This window comes from Tachypleus tridentatus, chromosome 9 (assembly GCF_004210375.1).
Source record: "Tachypleus tridentatus isolate NWPU-2018 chromosome 9, ASM421037v1, whole genome shotgun sequence".
In the NCBI taxonomy this organism is placed as follows: domain Eukaryota; kingdom Metazoa; phylum Arthropoda; class Merostomata; order Xiphosura; family Limulidae; genus Tachypleus; species Tachypleus tridentatus.
In genome coordinates, this window is record NC_134833.1 from 6,505,304 (window position 1) to 6,525,809 (window position 20,506).

Genomic DNA, 20,506 nt, shown 5'->3' on the forward strand with positions numbered 1-20,506 from the left:
GTTATTGTGGTGAATGGTTGTAACTGCAAGTGTACAATGTGTTATTGTGGTGAATGGTTGTAACTGCAAGTGTACAATGTGTTATTGTGGTGAATGGTTGTAACTGCAAGTGTACAATGTGTTATTGTGGTGAATGGTTGTAACTGCAAGTGTACAATGTGTTATTGTGGTGAATGGTTGTAACTGCAAGTGTACAATGTGTTATTGTGGTGAATGGTTGTAACTGCAAGTGTACAATGTGTTATTGTGGTGAATGGTTGTAACTGCAAGTGTACAATGTGTTATTGTGGTGAATGGTTGTAACTGCAAGTGTACAATGTGTTATTGTGGTGAATGGTTGTAACTGCAAGTGTACAATGTGTTATTGTGGTGAATGGTTGTAACTGCAAGTGTACAATGTGTTATTGTGGTGAATGGTTGTAACTGCAAGTGTACAATGTGTTATTGTGGTGGATGGTTGTAACTGCAAGTGTACAATGTGTTATTGTGGTGAATGGTTGTAACTGCAAGTGTACAATGTGTTATTGTGGTGAATGGTTGTAACTGTAAGTGTACAATGTGTTATTGTGCTAAGCTGCCTCAAGAGGCTTTGAACTTCCAAGACTTTATATTTTTTCAGCTTAATATTGTACAATTAATTTGATTACTGTTTTGTGCAAGGCTTCTAGCACTGACCTAAATAATTGTGCCTTAGTAAACCGTAGGCTTTTCTAGATCAATACACAGCCAAGTTACACAAACTTCTCCGATTAATGTTTTATATCTTGGAATGTATCCTGACATTACCATCACAGTTTTCTTTTCTACACAGTTATTCAGATGATCCAAATTGAAAACACTGTTTATATATCTTGGAATGTATCCTGACATTACCATCATCGTTTTCTTTTCTACACAGTTATTCATGTGATCCAAATTGAAAACACTGTTTATATATCTTGGAATGTATCCTGATATTACCATCACCGTTTTCTTTTCTACACAGTTATTCAGACGATCCAAATTGAAAACACTGTTTATATATTTTGGAATGTATCCTGACATTACCATCACCGTTTTCTTTTCTACACAGTAATTCAGACGATCCAAATTGAAAACACTGTTTATATATCTTGGAATGTATCCTGACATTACCATCACCGTTTTCTTTTCTACACAGTTATTCATGTGATCCAAATTGAAAACACTGTTTATATATTTTGGAATGTATCCTGACATTACCATCACCGTTTTCTTTTCTACACAGTTATTCATGTGATCCAACTTGAAAACACTGTTTATATATCTTGGAATGTATCCTGACATTACCATCACCGTTTTCTTTTCTACACAGTTATTCAGATGATCCAAATTGGAGATCATTATGCACTGTTTATATGTTGTATCTTGGAATGTATCCTGACATTACCATCACCGTTTACATTTCTACACAGTTATTCAGACGATCCAAATTGAAAACACTGTTTATATATCTTGGAATGTATCCTGACATTACCATCACAGTTTTCTTTTCTACACAGTTATTCATGTGATCCAAATTGAAAACACTGTTTATATATCTTGGAATGTATCCTGACATTACCATCACCGTTTTCTTTTCTACACAGTTATTCAGACGATCCAAATTGAAAACACTGTTTATATATCTTGGAATGTATCCTGACATTACCATCACCGTTTTCTTTTCTACACAGTTATTCATGTGATCCAAATTGAAAACACTGTTTATATATCTTGGAATGTATCCTGACATTACCATCACCGTTTTCTTTTCTACACAGTTATTCATGTGATCCAAATTGAAAACACTGTTTATATATCTTGGAATGTATCCTGACATTACCATCACCGTTTTCTTTTCTACACAGTTATTCAGACGATCCAAATTGAAAACACTGTTTATATATCTTGGAATGTATCCTGACATTACCATCACTGTTTTCTTTTCTACACAGTTATTCAGACGATCCAAATTGGAGATCATTATGCACTGTTTATATGTTGTATCTTGAAATGTATCCTGACATTACCATCACCGTTTACATTTCTACACAGTTATTCAGACGATCCAAATTGAAAACACTGTTTATATATCTTGGAATGTATCCTGACATTACCATCACAGTTTTCTTTTCTACACAGTTATTCATGTGATCCAAATTGAAAACACTGTTTATATATCTTGGAATGTATCCTGACATTACCATCACCGTTTTCTTTTCTACACAGTTATTCAGACGATCCAAATTGAAAACACTGTTTATATATCTTGGAATGTATCCTGACATTACCATCACCGTTTTCTTTTCTACACAGTTATTCAGACGATCCAAATTGAAAACACTGTTTATATATCTTGGAATGTATCCTGACATTACCATCACCGTTTTCTTTTCTACACAGTTATTCAGACGATCCAAATTGAAAACACTGTTTATATATCTTGGAATGTATCCTGACATTACCATCACCGTTTTCTTTTCTACACAGTTATTCATGTGATCCAAATTGAAAACACTGTTTATATATCTTGGAATGTATCCTGACATTACCATCACAGTTTTCTTTTCTACACAGTTATTCAGATGATCCAAATTGGAGATCATTATGCACTGTTTATATGTTGTATCTTGGAATGTATCCTGACATTACCATCACCAATTAGCTGATAACGTATGTCTAAGGGCTTACATTCACTGGACAAAACAGACATAAAGAGGAGCACATGGGATTGGTGTAAATACTGCATTTCTCACTGAAAACTGAAACCTGGGATCAGTGAAGAGCTACAGTATACATTGATAACAAGTAAACTGAAATCTGTCTTCAGTGAAGAGCTACAGTAAACACTGATAACAAGTAAACTGAAATCTGTCTTCAGTGAAGAGCTACAGTAAACACTGATAACAAGTAAACTGAAATCTGTCTTCAGTGAAGAGCTACAGTAAACACTGATAACAAGTAAACTGAAGTCTGTCTTCAGTGAAGAGCTACAGTAAACACTGATAACAAGTAAACTGAAGTCTGTATTCAGTGAAGAGCTACAGTAAACACTGATAACAAGTAAACTGAAATCTGTCTTCAGTGAAGAGCTACAGTAAACACTGATAACAAGTAAACTGAAATCTGTCTTCAGTGAAGAGCTACAGTAAACACTGATAACAAGTAAACTGAAGTCATTCTTCAGTGAAGAGCTACAGTAAACACTGATAACAAGTAAACTGAAGTCTGTCTTCAGTGAAGAGCTACAGTAAACACTGATAACAAGTAAACTGAAATCTGTCTTCAGTGAAGAGCTACAGTAAACACTGATAACAAGTAAACTGAAATCTGTCTTTAGTGAAGAGCTACAGTAAACACTGATAACAAGTAAACTTAAGTCTGTCTTCAGCAAAGAGCTACAGTATACATTGATAACAAGTAAACTAAAACTTGGCAACATTGAAGGGCTATAGTGTACACTGTGGGCTGCCTCGCATATCTTGTGCAGATAGGTAAGCCTCTTCCCCAAGTTTCAATTAAATAAACAAGCCCAATGTTACATAGCAGCATCAGATGATTTACTGTTTGACTAACAACATCAGCAGGACATTTGTAAACTTGTGTAACTCTTAGTTTAACATGTGTATGTCATGAATGTGCAGTAAACACATGATAAATAGGTGTAATAAAAGAAATAGTTAAGTAAAAAAATTAAAAATTTAAAGTTTTTAAAACTAGGCTACGTATAAGCTTTGAATAAACTAATTTTGCATTTTTTATAAAATGTACTTTTACAATTCATAAAAACTAGTAATTATTAATATAAGGAAGGAAGGAAATTGTCATTTCAAATTTTTAAAAAATCTCTTAGCTTAATGAAAGTAGATGTAATATATTTGTAGATTTCAACACTTATGAAACATGGGTAAAAAATAAATTTCTAAATATGTCAAGGAATTGTAATTCCACTTAAAAACATTGTCGTTCTGGTTAGTTTTGTATTGTTTTATAGTTTATCCTTCATTAGAAACTAAGCCTGTGATCTGATTGAAATATCACATCTGTACCAATGTTTGGCAGATATGGGATCAAATTTCAATATTCTGTATTTGTTTGTTCTAAATGTCTGGACATCCCTGGTGTACATATACTGGTGGTGTGCATTAAGCTTCAGAACTTATCTTTAAATAAATCACAATTATAAGACTCCAAAAAGGACATGTTTTCATCAGACTACAAAATGTAAATAACCATAATGTGTTGCCTATTTCATAAATAAAGAAACTTACCGATCTGATTTCTTAAAAATCAGATTACAAAAACATCAGAAAATTCTTTACATCAGATCACTATGGAGATTAGTCATAGACCTACTATTAAGTTGTAACTGTGCTGATTGTGTTTGAACAGTCACTGCAGAGTTTATGTTTGGGTTTATAAGATTATTTTTTGTAAGTTGCAATCATGGTTGATTAAAGTTTTTCTTTGCTTTAGGTTGAGAATATGCCATTGGCTCAGTCTCTTATAACAGCTTTATGTGTAAGTATTGTCCTTCTCACGGTGAAAGTTGGAAATTGAACCAATGAAATTAATTGTCAATATTTTATTGTGATAATGAAAGTTTGATTAATTATTTAAATGTGTTTTGTTCTGATAATTTATTGGTTCAAGTATTCCTTAAATGCTACTTCATAGTTTTAAACAAATAATTATTACATACTGGAAAGAGCAATAGACAGATGCAGGAAGTTTGTGTGTTTTCATTACAGGATCACTTATTTAATATGTATGTGTATTTTATATAATTGTTTCTACCTTGTCTGTTGCAGCTACTTTCTATAATACAGAATTGTTTTCCATACTTTTAGAAAGCTATTTACTAAATAAAATACAGTTTATGTAAATTAGTAACTGCATCACAATGATAGTAAAATACAACCAGTTGAGTTAGATATACCAATGACTATTATCATTTCCTGACTTGAGAACATATTGTTAGATTAATATAAGTTAGTACAATTATAGTTTCTGTGGTTTAATGTCATCTAATCATGCTCCAGTTCATGTTCTGTCGTTCCTTTTCCTAGAATGTATGCAACAGTAATAGATAGATTAATGGTTCAAGGCTTCTTGATCAATCCTTGTAATGTTATATTAAGTTTGTTTTTCTACAATAATAATTTCTGTGAAGGGGTGGACCAGTGGGTGGTGAACATAATTGGTCGAGTGACATTTTCGATAGTTGACTAAGTAATAAACTTTTATATTACTTTCTCTCTCATTTCAGCTAAATCATAAAGTAAAGATGTTTATAGTACTATATATAAATAGTTCCTTGCATTTGACTATTCCAACATAAATAACAAACTGCTGTACTTGACAGCACGTGACAATGAACGGCGAGGAAGATCTCACTGTCCTATTATAAACAAAATTTTCTTTTATAAAAACTGATGAATAGAATAGTTTCACCATGGTGAGTAAAAGACAGCTACAAACATCTTGCATAAAAACATTTAATATTTTTGTGAATATTGCAACTAATCAGTTTATATTTGATCAAATATTAAATTTGGAAAAAAAATTGCAATTTTGAAATCGCCAACAAAGACTTTGATTAAGATAAAGTATTTTTTTTGTTTTTTTTAATCTTATCTTTTGGATTCAAACAGATTTTGATCTGGTTACAATTAAATTGTGAAGGATAGTTTTGGTTAAACAAAAAATAGAAATTGCACAGAATATAGGATAGTGATTATAGAATATAGGGTAGTGATTATAACGTATAGAATAGTGACTATAGAATATACAGTAATGATTATAGAATATAGGATAGTGACTATTTGTCAGGTTTCATAAGTTTCAGTGAAGTGTGATTGAAACAGGCAAATTATGCATTATTTTTGTCAATTTATAATTTAAGATCACTTTCAAATAGCCCAGAAATCACAAGTTCTTCAGTCCTTAACAAGATTGTGTTTTTTGGTTTCTTTTTAATCTAATATTTTACACTGTGTTTAGTTTCAACTCAGTCCAATCAGAAATTTGGTTTTTGTTCTGCACAAGTAACTTCCAGCTGTTACATTAATTTTTGTCTTTAGTGTATTTGGTGGACTTTCTGACTTTTCTCTTGCTGTTGTGGTTGCTTTACTTTGTGATATTTAATGTATTAGATTGTCCAGAAACAAATGTTGGAATTTGCACTGTAACATTTAGAAGCTGAATATTGAATTGGTTTAATCCAATGTTTGTCATTTACAAGGTGTCTTAATTGTCTGCTGTTTAACTCTACTCAAAGTAAGTTTCACAGCCTTCAAGGCAGCATGGACAAGAAGGACTTTCTTCTGTTTATCCTTTATGACTTCAAACTTGGACAAAAGGTACTGAAACTACACGAACATCAACCACACATTTGGCCATGGATCTGTTACTGAAAGTACAGTTCAGCATTTGTTCCAAAGGTTTCGACATGGAGATGAAAGTCTTGAAGACCACGAAGGACATGAAAGGAAGCCATCCTTAGATTAAAACACATTAAGGGAAGCAATTGAGACAGACTCTCGCACAACAGTATGTGGGTTTGCATGAAAGCTAGGTTTAAGCAAATCAAGCGTTGTCAACCACCTGAGTGCAATTGGAAAGACAAAGTTGGACAAGTGGGTTTGCATGAGCTGACTGAAGATCAACAAAATTGGCATTATGAGACCTGTCAAGGATGATACTCCAGAAATTGAAAGATTTGGGAATCAAGGTTCTGCCTTATTCCTCAGACCTTTCCCCTTCAGATTTTCATTCTTATAAGCACTTTGAAAACCAAGGAGCTGCAGAAGAAGCTTTCAAGGAGTTCATTGACCATGCAACTCTGATTTCTCCAGCAGGGGCATAAAAAGCATCGTTACACGTTGACAAAAGTGTGTTGAAGCAAATGGTGCTAATGTTGCTTAAAACATGCTTTACAACACTGGTTTATACTTTTCCAAACTTTACAGTTAGAAAATAGCATTTAATGTGGATTTTCAATTTTTAAGTCAAAGTTGTGTATCACAAGAAATGTTCACATGACTTTAGTAGAAACTGATCTTAAACATTATTAAACACTTTGATCTTACTTTGCAGATTATTGAGTGCTTACGTTAAACGTTATTTTATATTACTTTACACATTATTGAGTGTTTACTTTAAGCTTTATTTTATATTACTTTACACATTATTGAGTGTTTACTTTAAACGTTATTTTATATTACTTTACACATTATTGAGTGTTTACTTTAAACTTTATTTTATATTACTTTACACAGTATTGAGTGTTTACTTTAAGCTTTATTTTATATTACTTTACACATTATTGAGTGTTTACTTTAAACGTTATTTTACATTACACAGTATTGAGTGTTTACTTTAAACTTTATTTTACATTACTTTACACATTATTGAGTGTTTACTTTAAACTTTATTTTATATTACTTTACACATTATTGAGTGTTTACTTTAAACGTTATTTTACATTACACAGTATTGAGTGTTTACTTTAAACTTTATTTTATATTACTTTACACATTATTGAGTGTTTACTTTAAACGTTATTTTACATTACACATTATTGAGTGTTTACTTTAAACGTTATTTTACATTACTTTACACATTATTGAGCGTTTACTTTAAACTTTATTTTATATTACTTTACACATTATTGAGTGTTTACTTTAAACTTTATTTTATATTACTTTACACATTATTGAGTGTTTACTTTAAACTTTATTTTATATTACTTTACACATTATTGATTGTTTACTTTAAACTTTATTTTATATTACTTTACACATTATTGATTGTTTACTTTAAACTTTATTTTATATTACTTTACACAGTATTGAGTGTTTACTTTAAGCTTTATTTTATATTACTTTACACATTATTGAGTGTTTACTTTAAACGTTATTTTACATTACACAGTATTGAGTGTTTACTTTAAACTTTATTTTACATTACTTTACACATTATTGAGTGTTTACTTTAAACTTTATTTTATATTACTTTACACATTATTGAGTGTTTACTTTAAACGTTATTTTACATTACACATTATTGAGTGTTTACTTTAAACGTTATTTTACATTACACAGTATTGAGTGTTTACTTTAAACGTTATTTTACATTACTTTACACATTATTGAGTGTTTACTTTAAACTTTATTTTATATTACTTTACACATTATTGAGTGTTTACTTTAAACTTTATTTTATATTACTTTACACATTATTGAGTGTTTACTTTAAACTTTATTTTATATTACTTTACACATTATTGATTGTTTACTTTAAACTTTATTTTATATTACTTTACACATTATTGATTGTTTACTTTAAACTTTATTTTATATTACTTTACACATTATTGATTGTTTACTTTAAACTTTATTTTATATTACTTTACACATTATTGAGTGTTTACTTTAAACGTTATTTTACATTACTTTACACATTATTGATTGTTTACTTTAAACTCTATTTTATATTACTTTACACATTATTGAGTGTTTACTTTAAACGTTATTTTATATTACTTTACACATTATTGAGTGTTTACTTTAAACGTTATTTTATATTACTTTACACATTATTGAGTGTTTACTTTAAACGTTATTTTATATTACTTTACACATTATTGAGTGTTTACTTTAAACGTTATTTTATATTACTTTACACATTATTGAGTGTTTACTTTAAACGTTATTTTACATTACACAGTATTGAGTGTTTACTTTAAACTCTATTTTATATTACTTTACACATTATTGAGTGTTTACTTTAAACATTATTTTACATTACTTTACACATTATTGAGTGTTTACTTTAAACGTTATTTTATATTACTTTATGCACTATTGAGTGTTTAATTTAATTTTACATTACTTTACACATTATTGATTGTTTACTTTAAACTTTATTTTATATTACTTTATGCACTATTGAGTGTTTACTTTAAACGTTATTTTACATTACTTTACACATTATTGATTGTTTACTTTAAACTTTATTTTATATTACTTTACACATTATTGAGTGTTTACTTTAAACTTTATTTTACATTACTTTACACTTTATTGAGTGTTTACTTTAAACTTTATTTTACATTACACAGTATTGAGTGTTTACTTTAAACTTTATTTTACATAACTTTACACATTATTGATTGTTTACTTTAAACGTAATTTTACATTACTTTACACATTATTGAGTGTTTACTTTAAACTTTATTTTATATTACTTTACACATTATTGAGTGTTTACTTTAAACGTTATTTTACATTACACATTATTGAGTGTTTACTTTAAACGTTATTTTACATTACACAGTATTGAGTGTTTACTTTAAACGTTATTTTATATTACTTTATGCACTATTGAGTGTTTAATTTAATTTTACATTACTTTACACATTATTGATTGTTTACTTTAAGCTTTATTTTATATTACTTTACACATTATTGAGTGTTTACTTTAAACGTTATTTTATATTACTTTACACATTATTGAGTGTTTACTTTAAACTTTATTTTATATTACTTTACACAGTATTGAGTGTTTACTTTAAGCTTTATTTTATATTACTTTACACATTATTGAGTGTTTACTTTAAACGTTATTTTACATTACACAGTATTGAGTGTTTACTTTAAACTTTATTTTACATTACTTTACACATTATTGAGTGTTTACTTTAAACTTTATTTTATATTACTTTACACATTATTGAGTGTTTACTTTAAACGTTATTTTACATTACACAGTATTGAGTGTTTACTTTAAACTTTATTTTATATTACTTTACACATTATTGAGTGTTTACTTTAAACGTTATTTTACATTACACATTATTGAGTGTTTACTTTAAACGTTATTTTACATTACACAGTATTGAGTGTTTACTTTAAACGTTATTTTACATTACTTTACACATTATTGAGCGTTTACTTTAAACTTTATTTTATATTACTTTACACATTATTGAGTGTTTACTTTAAACTTTATTTTATATTACTTTACACATTATTGAGTGTTTACTTTAAACTTTATTTTATATTACTTTACACATTATTGATTGTTTACTTTAAACTTTATTTTATATTACTTTACACATTATTGATTGTTTACTTTAAACTTTATTTTATATTACTTTACACAGTATTGAGTGTTTACTTTAAGCTTTATTTTATATTACTTTACACATTATTGAGTGTTTACTTTAAACGTTATTTTACATTACACAGTATTGAGTGTTTACTTTAAACTTTATTTTACATTACTTTACATTATTGAGTGTTTACTTTAAACTTTATTTTATATTACTTTACACATTATTGAGTGTTTACTTTAAACGTTATTTTACATTACACATTATTGAGTGTTTACTTTAAACGTTATTTTACATTACACAGTATTGAGTGTTTACTTTAAACGTTATTTTACATTACTTTACACATTATTGAGCGTTTACTTTAAACTTTATTTTATATTACTTTACACATTATTGAGTGTTTACTTTAAACTTTATTTTATATTACTTTACACATTATTGAGTGTTTACTTTAAACTTTATTTTATATTACTTTACACATTATTGATTGTTTACTTTAAACTTTATTACTTTACACATTATTGATTGTTTACTTTAAACTTTATTTTATATTACTTTACACATTATTGATTGTTTACTTTAAACTTTATTTTATATTACTTTACACATTATTGAGTGTTTACTTTAAATGTTATTTTACATTACTTTACACATTATTGATTGTTTACTTTAAACTCTATTTTATATTACTTTACACATTATTGAGTGTTTACTTTAAACGTTATTTTATATTACTTTACACATTATTGAGTGTTTACTTTAAACGTTATTTTATATTACTTTACACATTATTGAGTGTTTACTTTAAACGTTATTTTATATTACTTTACACATTATTGAGTGTTTACTTTAAACGTTATTTTACATTACACAGTATTGAGTGTTTACTTTAAACTCTATTTTATATTACTTTACACATTATTGAGTGTTTACTTTAAACATTATTTTACATTACTTTACACATTATTGAGTGTTTACTTTAAACGTTATTTTATATTACTTTATGCACTATTGAGTGTTTAATTTAATTTTACATTACTTTACACATTATTGATTGTTTACTTTAAACTTTATTTTATATTACTTTATGCACTATTGAGTGTTTACTTTAAACGTTATTTTACATTACTTTACACATTATTGATTGTTTACTTTAAACTTTATTTTATATTACTTTACACATTATTGAGTGTTTACTTTAAACTTTATTTTACATTACTTTACACTTTATTGAGTGTTTACTTTAAACTTTATTTTACATTACACAGTATTGAGTGTTTACTTTAAACTTTATTTTACATAACTTTACACATTATTGATTGTTTACTTTAAACGTAATTTTACATTACTTTACACATTATTGAGTGTTTACTTTAAACTTTATTTTATATTACTTTACACATTATTGAGTGTTTACTTTAAACGTTATTTTACATTACACATTATTGAGTGTTTACTTTAAACGTTATTTTACATTACACAGTATTGAGTGTTTACTTTAAACGTTATTTTACATTACTTTACACATTATTGAGCGTTTACTTTAAACTTTATTTTATATTACTTTACACATTATTGAGTGTTTACTTTAAACTTTATTTTATATTACTTTACACATTATTGAGTGTTTACTTTAAACTTTATTTTATATTACTTTACACATTATTGATTGTTTACTTTAAACTTTATTTTATATTACTTTACACATTATTGATTGTTTACTTTAAACTTTATTTTTATATTACTTTACACATTATTGATTGTTTACTTTAAACTTTATTTTATATTACTTTACACATTATTGAGTGTTTACTTTAAACGTTATTTTACATTACTTTACACATTATTGATTGTTTACTTTAAACTCTATTTTATATTACTTTACACATTATTGAGTGTTTACTTTAAACGTTATTTTATATTACTTTACACATTATTGAGTGTTTACTTTAAACGTTATTTTATATTACTTTACACATTATTGAGTGTTTACTTTAAACGTTATTTTATATTACTTTACACATTATTGAGTGTTTACTTTAAACGTTATTTTATATTACTTTACACATTATTGAGTGTTTACTTTAAACGTTATTTTACATTACACAGTATTGAGTGTTTACTTTAAACTCTATTTTATATTACTTTACACATTATTGAGTGTTTACTTTAAACATTATTTTACATTACTTTACACATTATTGAGTGTTTACTTTAAACGTTATTTTATATTACTTTATGCACTATTGAGTGTTTAATTTAATTTTACATTACTTTACACATTATTGAGTGTTTACTTTAAACTTTATTTTACATTACACATTATTGAGTGTTTACTTTAAACTTTATTTTACATAACTTTACACATTATTGATTGTTTACTTTAAACGTAATTTTACATTACTTTACACATTATTGAGTGTTTACTTTAAACTTTATTTTATATTACTTTACACATTATTGAGTGTTTACTTTAAACTTTATTTTACATTACTTTACACATTATTGAGTGTTTACTTTAAACTTTATTTTACATTACACAGTATTGAGTGTTTACTTTAAACTTTATTTTACATTACACAGTATCGAGTATTTACTTTAAACCTTATTTTACAATACGATACACAGATATAACAGTTGTTTGTGTTAGATTATGTTTTGTTTTTCTCTCACATCCAGGACTTGTTATTTTGTCCAGACTTCACTGTTTCAACAAGTAAAAAGGCTGGACCTGTAAGTAACATGTTTTCATCAACTTAAGGTTACCTAGTTATTTTATTTTAATGTATTATTTTAGTAGGATTTGTGCCCAAGCTAATAAATAAAACCTAACATATTGCCACTTGTTCTTATAAAAGCTTATTCACTATATTAGCCTTCTCTGTTGTGTATAGTTTTAATTTGTGTCTGTTTTTCTTCCTGGTACTAACTTTTGAAATTTCTCAGTTATGTAAACATATTTTTTTATATATATTTTTTTCAGTAACTCATCTTTTGTAGATGTTTAAAGTAGAAATGAAAATATGGCTTTTTAGTGGCTATATAAGAAGTTTGGAGGTTCATTTTGAGTCCATGCATTTGAAATTACAGCTTTATAATGAATATCTAACAAGTGAGAAAAAAAGAGCATTTCATTTGAAATTTTTGAAAACTTAACTTTATACATCAGTCAAAGCAGCTGAAATTTTTAAATCCAACAGTACCTGAAACCATCCTAATTTATGGGCTGGGATTATTAGATTATTATCAGGGTAAAATTTTGTTAATTGAGATAAAAAGAACTGTAGGAACACAACTTATCATTTCATAAAACTGTAGAATGATTCGTTATGTGTAGCAGCACTTATAAGTGTGATGTCCCTTAGATTCTTCCTGTAATAGAATTGTATGACAGCTTTTGTTTTGAAGTTGCAGTTCAAGTAAACTGATCTGATAAGCTAGTGACTTGTATTCACTAGTTTGATTAGAGTGAAAATAACCTCTTTTGTGAACAGGACAATCCAGAAGATCTGCAGTCTATTGACAGCTGTGAGTACATCTGGGAAGCTGGGGTTGGTTTTGCACATACTCCACCTCAAGTACCACAACATGATTATAACAGAACGGAAATCTTAAAACTCTTGCTTACTTGCTTCAGTCAAACCATGTATCTACCGTATGGGGGTGAGTATGAACGTAACCATGTATCTACCGTATGGGGGTGAGTTTTAATATGAACGTAACCATGTATCTACCGTATTGGGGTGAGTTTTAATATGAACGTAACCATGTATCTACCGTATTGGGGTGAGTTTTAGTATGAACGTAACCATGTATCTACCGTATGGGGGTGAGTATGAATGTAACCATGTATCTACCGTATGGAGGTGAGTTTTAGTTTGAATGTAACCATGCATCGTCCGTATGGAGGTGAGTTTTAGTATGAATGTAACCATGTATCTACCGTATGGAGGTGAGTTTTAGTATGAACGTAACCATGTATCTACCATATGGGGGTGAGTTTCAGTATGAACGTAACCATGTATCTACCGTATGGGGGTGAGTTTTAGTATGAACGTGAGTTATTCTTTTAGTTGTACATTTGTTTATTTTATGCATCTTTAAAATCATAACACTACACATGTATTTATATTGCTCTTTGAATCGTGTATAAGTTGCATATTGCTTAGGGAACATGAAGCTCACGTTACACTATCATATTATGCTACCCACATACTGTGTGCCATGTGAAAAAGTTATATTATGTTCTTTTACCTTCAGTTACTTTTATAATAAACATGAAAAACAACAAAGTGCTTAACTTTTTTTTCCGTTCATTGTCAACGACACTTTAACCTCCCTTTTTTTCATACTAATGGTAGTAATGTACTAAATAATTTTAATTAAATAATTCACCAAAGAACATAAAATAATAATATACAAAACCCAGACTGTTTCTTCTAAATATTACAGTTTTTCTGGGTTTGTAACTATCCAACTTAGTTAATATGTCTTTTGATAGGTGAGAACCTTGGCTTTCTGTTGGTTACAAATGATGTAGAATTAGATGTGACAGAACAATTAACAAATCTTTAAAGAGAGGATGTGATAGGTGGGTTTGGTGAGAGGGGTCTCACTTTTCTATTTGAAAACTCTGTAACCAAACAAACTTGAAAGCTATGAACATTATAGTTTGTCTTACTCACACTACAAATTAGATGAAATACTTCAGTCTCACTCACACTACAAATTAGATGAAATACTACAGTCTCACAACCACTACAAATTAGATGAAATACTACAGTCTCACTCACACTACAAATTAGATGAAATACTACAGTCTTACTCACACTACAAATTAGATGAAATACTACAGTCTTACTCACACTACAAATTAGATGAAATACTACAGTCTCACTCACACTACAAATTAGATGAAATACTACAGTCTCACTCACACTACAAATTAGATGAAATACTACAGTCTCACTTACACTACAAATTATATGAAATACTACAGTCTCACTCACACTACAAATTAGATGAAATACTACAGTCTAACTCACACCACAAATTAGATGAAATACTACAGTCTTACTCACACTATAAATTAGATGAAATACTACAGTCTTACTCACACTACAAATTAGATGAAATACTACAGTCTTACTCACACTACAAATTAGATGAAATACTACAGTCTCACTCACACTACAAATTAGATGAAATACTACAGTCTCACAAATTAGATGAAATACTACAAACTTTATGAAATACTACAGTCTCACTCACACTACAAATTAGATGAAATACTACAGTCTAACTCACACCACAAATTAGATGAAATACTACAGTCTTACTCACACTATAAATTAGATGAAATACTACAGTCTTACTCACACTACAAATTAGATGAAATACTACAGTTTTACTCACACTACAAATTAGATGAAATACTACAGTCTCACTCACACTACAAATTAGATGAAAAACTACAGTCTCACTCACACTACAAATTAGATGAAATACTACAGTCTCACTCACACTACAAATTAGATGAAATACTACAGTCTCACTCACACTACAAATTAGATGAAATACTACAGTCTCACTCACACCACAAATTAGATGAAATACTACAGTCTTACTCACACTAGAAATTAGATGAAATACTACAGTCTCACTCACACTACAAATTAGATGAAATACTACAGTCTCACTCACACTACAAATTAGATGAAATACTACAGTCTCACTCACACTACAAATTAGGTGAAATACTACAGTCTCACTCACACTACAAATTAGATGAAATACTACAGTCTAACTCACACCACAAATTAGATGAAATACTACAGTCTTACTCACACTACAAATTAGATGAAATACTACAGTCTCACTCACACTACAAATTAGATAAAATACTACAGTCTCTCTCACACTACAAATTAGATGAAATACTACAGTCTTACTCACACTACACATTAGATGAAATACTACAGTCTTACTCACACTACACATTAGATGAAATACTACAGTCTCACTCACACTACAAATTAGATGAAATACTACAGTCTTACTCACACTACAAATTAGATGAAATACTACAGTCTCACTCACACTACAAATTAGATGAAATACTACAGTCTTACTCACACTACAAATTAGATGAAATACTACAGTCTTACTCACACTACACATTAGATGAAATACTACAGTCTCACTCACACTACAAATTAGATGAAATACTACAGTCTTACTCACACTACAAATTAGATGAAATACTACAGTCTCACTCACACTACAAATTAGATGAAATACTACAGTCTCTCTCACACTACAAATTAGATGAAATACTACAGTCTCTCTCACACTACAAATTAGATGAAATACTACAGTCTCTCTCACACTACAAATTAGATGAAATACTACAGTCTTACTCACACTACACATTAGATGAAATACTAGTCTTACTCACACTACAAATTAGATGAAATACTACAGTCTCACTCACACTACAAATTAGATGAAATACTACAGTCTTACTCACACTACAAATTAGATGAAATACTACAGTCTTGCTCACACTACAAATTAGATGAAATACTACAGTCTTGCTCACACTACAAATTAGATGAAATACTACAGTCTCACTCACACTACAAATTAGATGAAATACTACAGTCTCACTCACACTACAAATTAGGTGAAATACTACAGTCTCACTCACACTACAAATTAGATAAAATACTACAGTCTTACTCACACTACAAATTAGATGAAATACTACAGTCTCTCTCACACTACAAATTAGATGAAATACTACAGTCTCTCTCACACTACAAATTAGATGAAATACTACAGTCTTACTCACACTACAAATTAGATGAAATACTACAGTCTTACTCACACTACAAATTAGATGAAATACTACAGTCTTACTCACACTACAAATTAGATGAAATACTACAGTCTCACTCACACTACAAATTAGATGAAATACTACAGTCTCACTCACACTACAAATTAGATGAAATACTACAGTCTTACTCACACTACAAATTAGATGAAATACTACAGTCTTGCTCACACTACAAATTAGATGAAATACTACAGTCTTGCTCACACTACAAATTAGATGAAATACTACAGTCTCACTCACACTACAAATTAGGTGAAATACTACAGTCTCACTCACACTACAAATTAGGTGAAATACTACAGTCTTACTCACACTATAAATTAGATGAAATACTACAGTCTTACTCACACTACAAATTAGATGAAATACTACAGTTTTACTCACACTACAAATTAGATGAAATACTACAGTCTCACTCACACTACAAATTAGATGAAAAACTACAGTCTCACTCACACTACAAATTAGATGAAATACTACAGTCTCACTCACACTACAAATTAGATGAAATACGACAGTCTCACTCACACTACAAATTAGATGAAATACTACAGTCTCACTCACACCACAAATTAGATGAAATACTACAGTCTTACTCACACTAGAAATTAGATGAAATACTACAGTCTCACTCACACTACAAATTAGATGAAATACTACAGTCTCACTCACACTACAAATTAGATGAAATACTACAGTCTCACTCACACTACAAATTAGGTGAAATACTACAGTCTCACTCACACTACAAATTAGATGAAATACTACAGTCTAACTCACACCACAAATTAGATGAAATACTACAGTCTTACTCACACTACAAATTAGATGAAATACTACAGTCTCACTCACACTACAAATTAGATAAAATATTACAGTCTCTCTCACACTACAAATTAGATGAAATACTACAGTCTTACTCACACTACAAATTAGATGAAATACTACAGTCTTACTCACACTACAAATTAGATGAAATACTACAGTCTCACTCACACTACAAATTAGATGAAATACTACAGTCTTACTCACACTACAAATTAGATGAAATACTACAGTCTCACTCACACTACAAATTAGATGAAATACTACAGTCTTACTCACACTACAAATTAGATGAAATACTACAGTCTTACTCACACTACAAATTAGATGAAATACTACAGTCTCACTCACACTACAAATTAGATGAAATACTACAGTCTTACTCACACTACAAATTAGATGAAATACTACAGTCTCACTCACACTACAAATTAGATGAAATACTACAGTCTCTCTCACACTACAAATTAGATGAAATACTACAGTCTCTCTCACACTACAAATTAGATGAAATACTACAGTCTCTCTCACACTACAAATTAGATGAAATACTACAGTCTTACTCACACTACAAATTAGATGAAATACTAGTCTTACTCACACTACAAATTAGATGAAATACTACAGTCTCACTCACACTACAAATTAGATGAAATACTACAGTCTTACTCACACTACAAATTAGATGAAATACTACAGTCTTGCTCACACTACAAATTAGATGAAATACTACAGTCTTGCTCACACTACAAATTAGATGAAATACTACAGTCTCACTCACACTACAAATTAGATGAAATACTACAGTCTCACTCACACTACAAATTAGGTGAAATACTACAGTCTCACTCACACTACAAATTAGATGAAATACTACAGTCTTACTCACACTACAAATTAGATGAAATACTACAGTCTCTCTCACACTACAAATTAGATGAAATACTACAGTCTCTCTCACACTACAAATTAGATGAAATACTACAGTCTTACTCACACTACAACATTAGATGAAATACTACAGTCTTACTCACACTACAAATTAGATGAAATACTACAGTCTTACTCACACTACAAATTAGATGAAATACTACAGTCTCACTCACACTACAAATTAGATGAAATACTACAGTCTCACTCACACTACAAATTAGATGAAATACTACAGTCTTACTCACACTACAAATTAGATGAAATACTACAGTCTTGCTCACACTACAAATTAGATGAAATACTACAGTCTTGCTCACACTACAAATTAGATGAAATACTACAGTCTCACTCACACTACAAATTAGATGAAATACTACAGTCTCACTCACACTACAAATTAGGTGAAATACTACAGTCTCACTCACACTACAAATTAGATAAAATACTACAGTCTTACTCACACTACAAATTAGATGAAATACTACAGTCTCTCTCACACTACAAATTAGATGAAATACTACAGTCTCTCTCACACTACAAATTAGATGAAATACTACAGTCTTACTCACACTACAAATTAGATGAAATACTACAGTCTTACTCACACTACAAATTAGATGAAATACTACAGTCTCACTCACACTACAAATTAGATGAAATACTACAGTCTTACTCACACTACAAATTAGATGAAATACTACAGTCTCACTCACACTACAAATTAGATGAAATACTACAGTCTCACTCACACTACAAATTAGATGAAATACTACAGTCTCACTCACACTACAAATTAGATAAAATACTAGTCTAACTCACACCACAAATTAGATGAAATACTACAGTCTTACTCACACTACAAATTTGATGAAATACTACAGTCTCACTCACACTACAAATTAGATGAAATACTACAGTCTCTCTCACACTACAAATTAGATGAAATACTAGTCTTACTCACACTACAAATTAGATGAAATACTACAGTCTCACTCACACTACAAATTAGATGAAATACTACAGTCTTACTCACACTACAAATTAGATGAAATACTACAGTCTTGCTCACACTACAAATTAGATGAAATACTACAGTCTTGCTCACACTACAAATTAGATGAAATACTACAGTCTCACTCACACTACAAATTAGATGAAATACTACAGTCTCACTCACACTACAAATTAGATGAAATACTACAGTCTCACTCACACTACAAATTAGATAAAATACTACAGTCTTACTCACACTACAAATTAGATGAAATACTACAGTCTCTCTCACACTACAAATTAGATGAAATACTACAGTCTCTCTCACACTACAAATTAGATGAAATACTACAGTCTTACTCACACTACACATTAGATGAAATACTACAGTCTTACTCACACTACAAATTAGATGAAATACTACAGTCTTACTCACACTACAAATTAGATGAAATACTACAGTCTCACTCACACTACAAATTAGATGAAATACTACAGTCTCACTCACACTACAAATTAGATGAAATACTACAGTCTTACTCACACTACAAATTAGATGAAATACTACAGTCTTGCTCACACTACAAATTAGATGAAATACTACAGTCTTGCTCACACTACAAATTAGATGAAATACTACAGTCTCACTCACACTACAAATTAGGTGAAATACTACAGTCTCACTCACACTACAAATTAGGTGAAATACTACAGTCTCACTCACACTACAAATT

The 20,506-nt window shown here is 29.1% G+C and overlaps 1 protein-coding gene across 1 annotated transcript in view; it reads left to right on the top strand.

Moving 5' to 3' along the window:
* Nucleotides 1-20,506, top strand: part of LOC143224709 (protein HID1-like) — a 101,218-nt gene that overhangs the window by 34,458 nt on the left and 46,254 nt on the right. Inside the window, 3 exon segments of the mRNA XM_076452922.1 lie at nucleotides 4,477-4,521; nucleotides 12,800-12,853; nucleotides 13,615-13,783. Of these exon segments, the coding sequence (XP_076309037.1) occupies nucleotides 4,477-4,521; nucleotides 12,800-12,853; nucleotides 13,615-13,783 (268 nt within the window).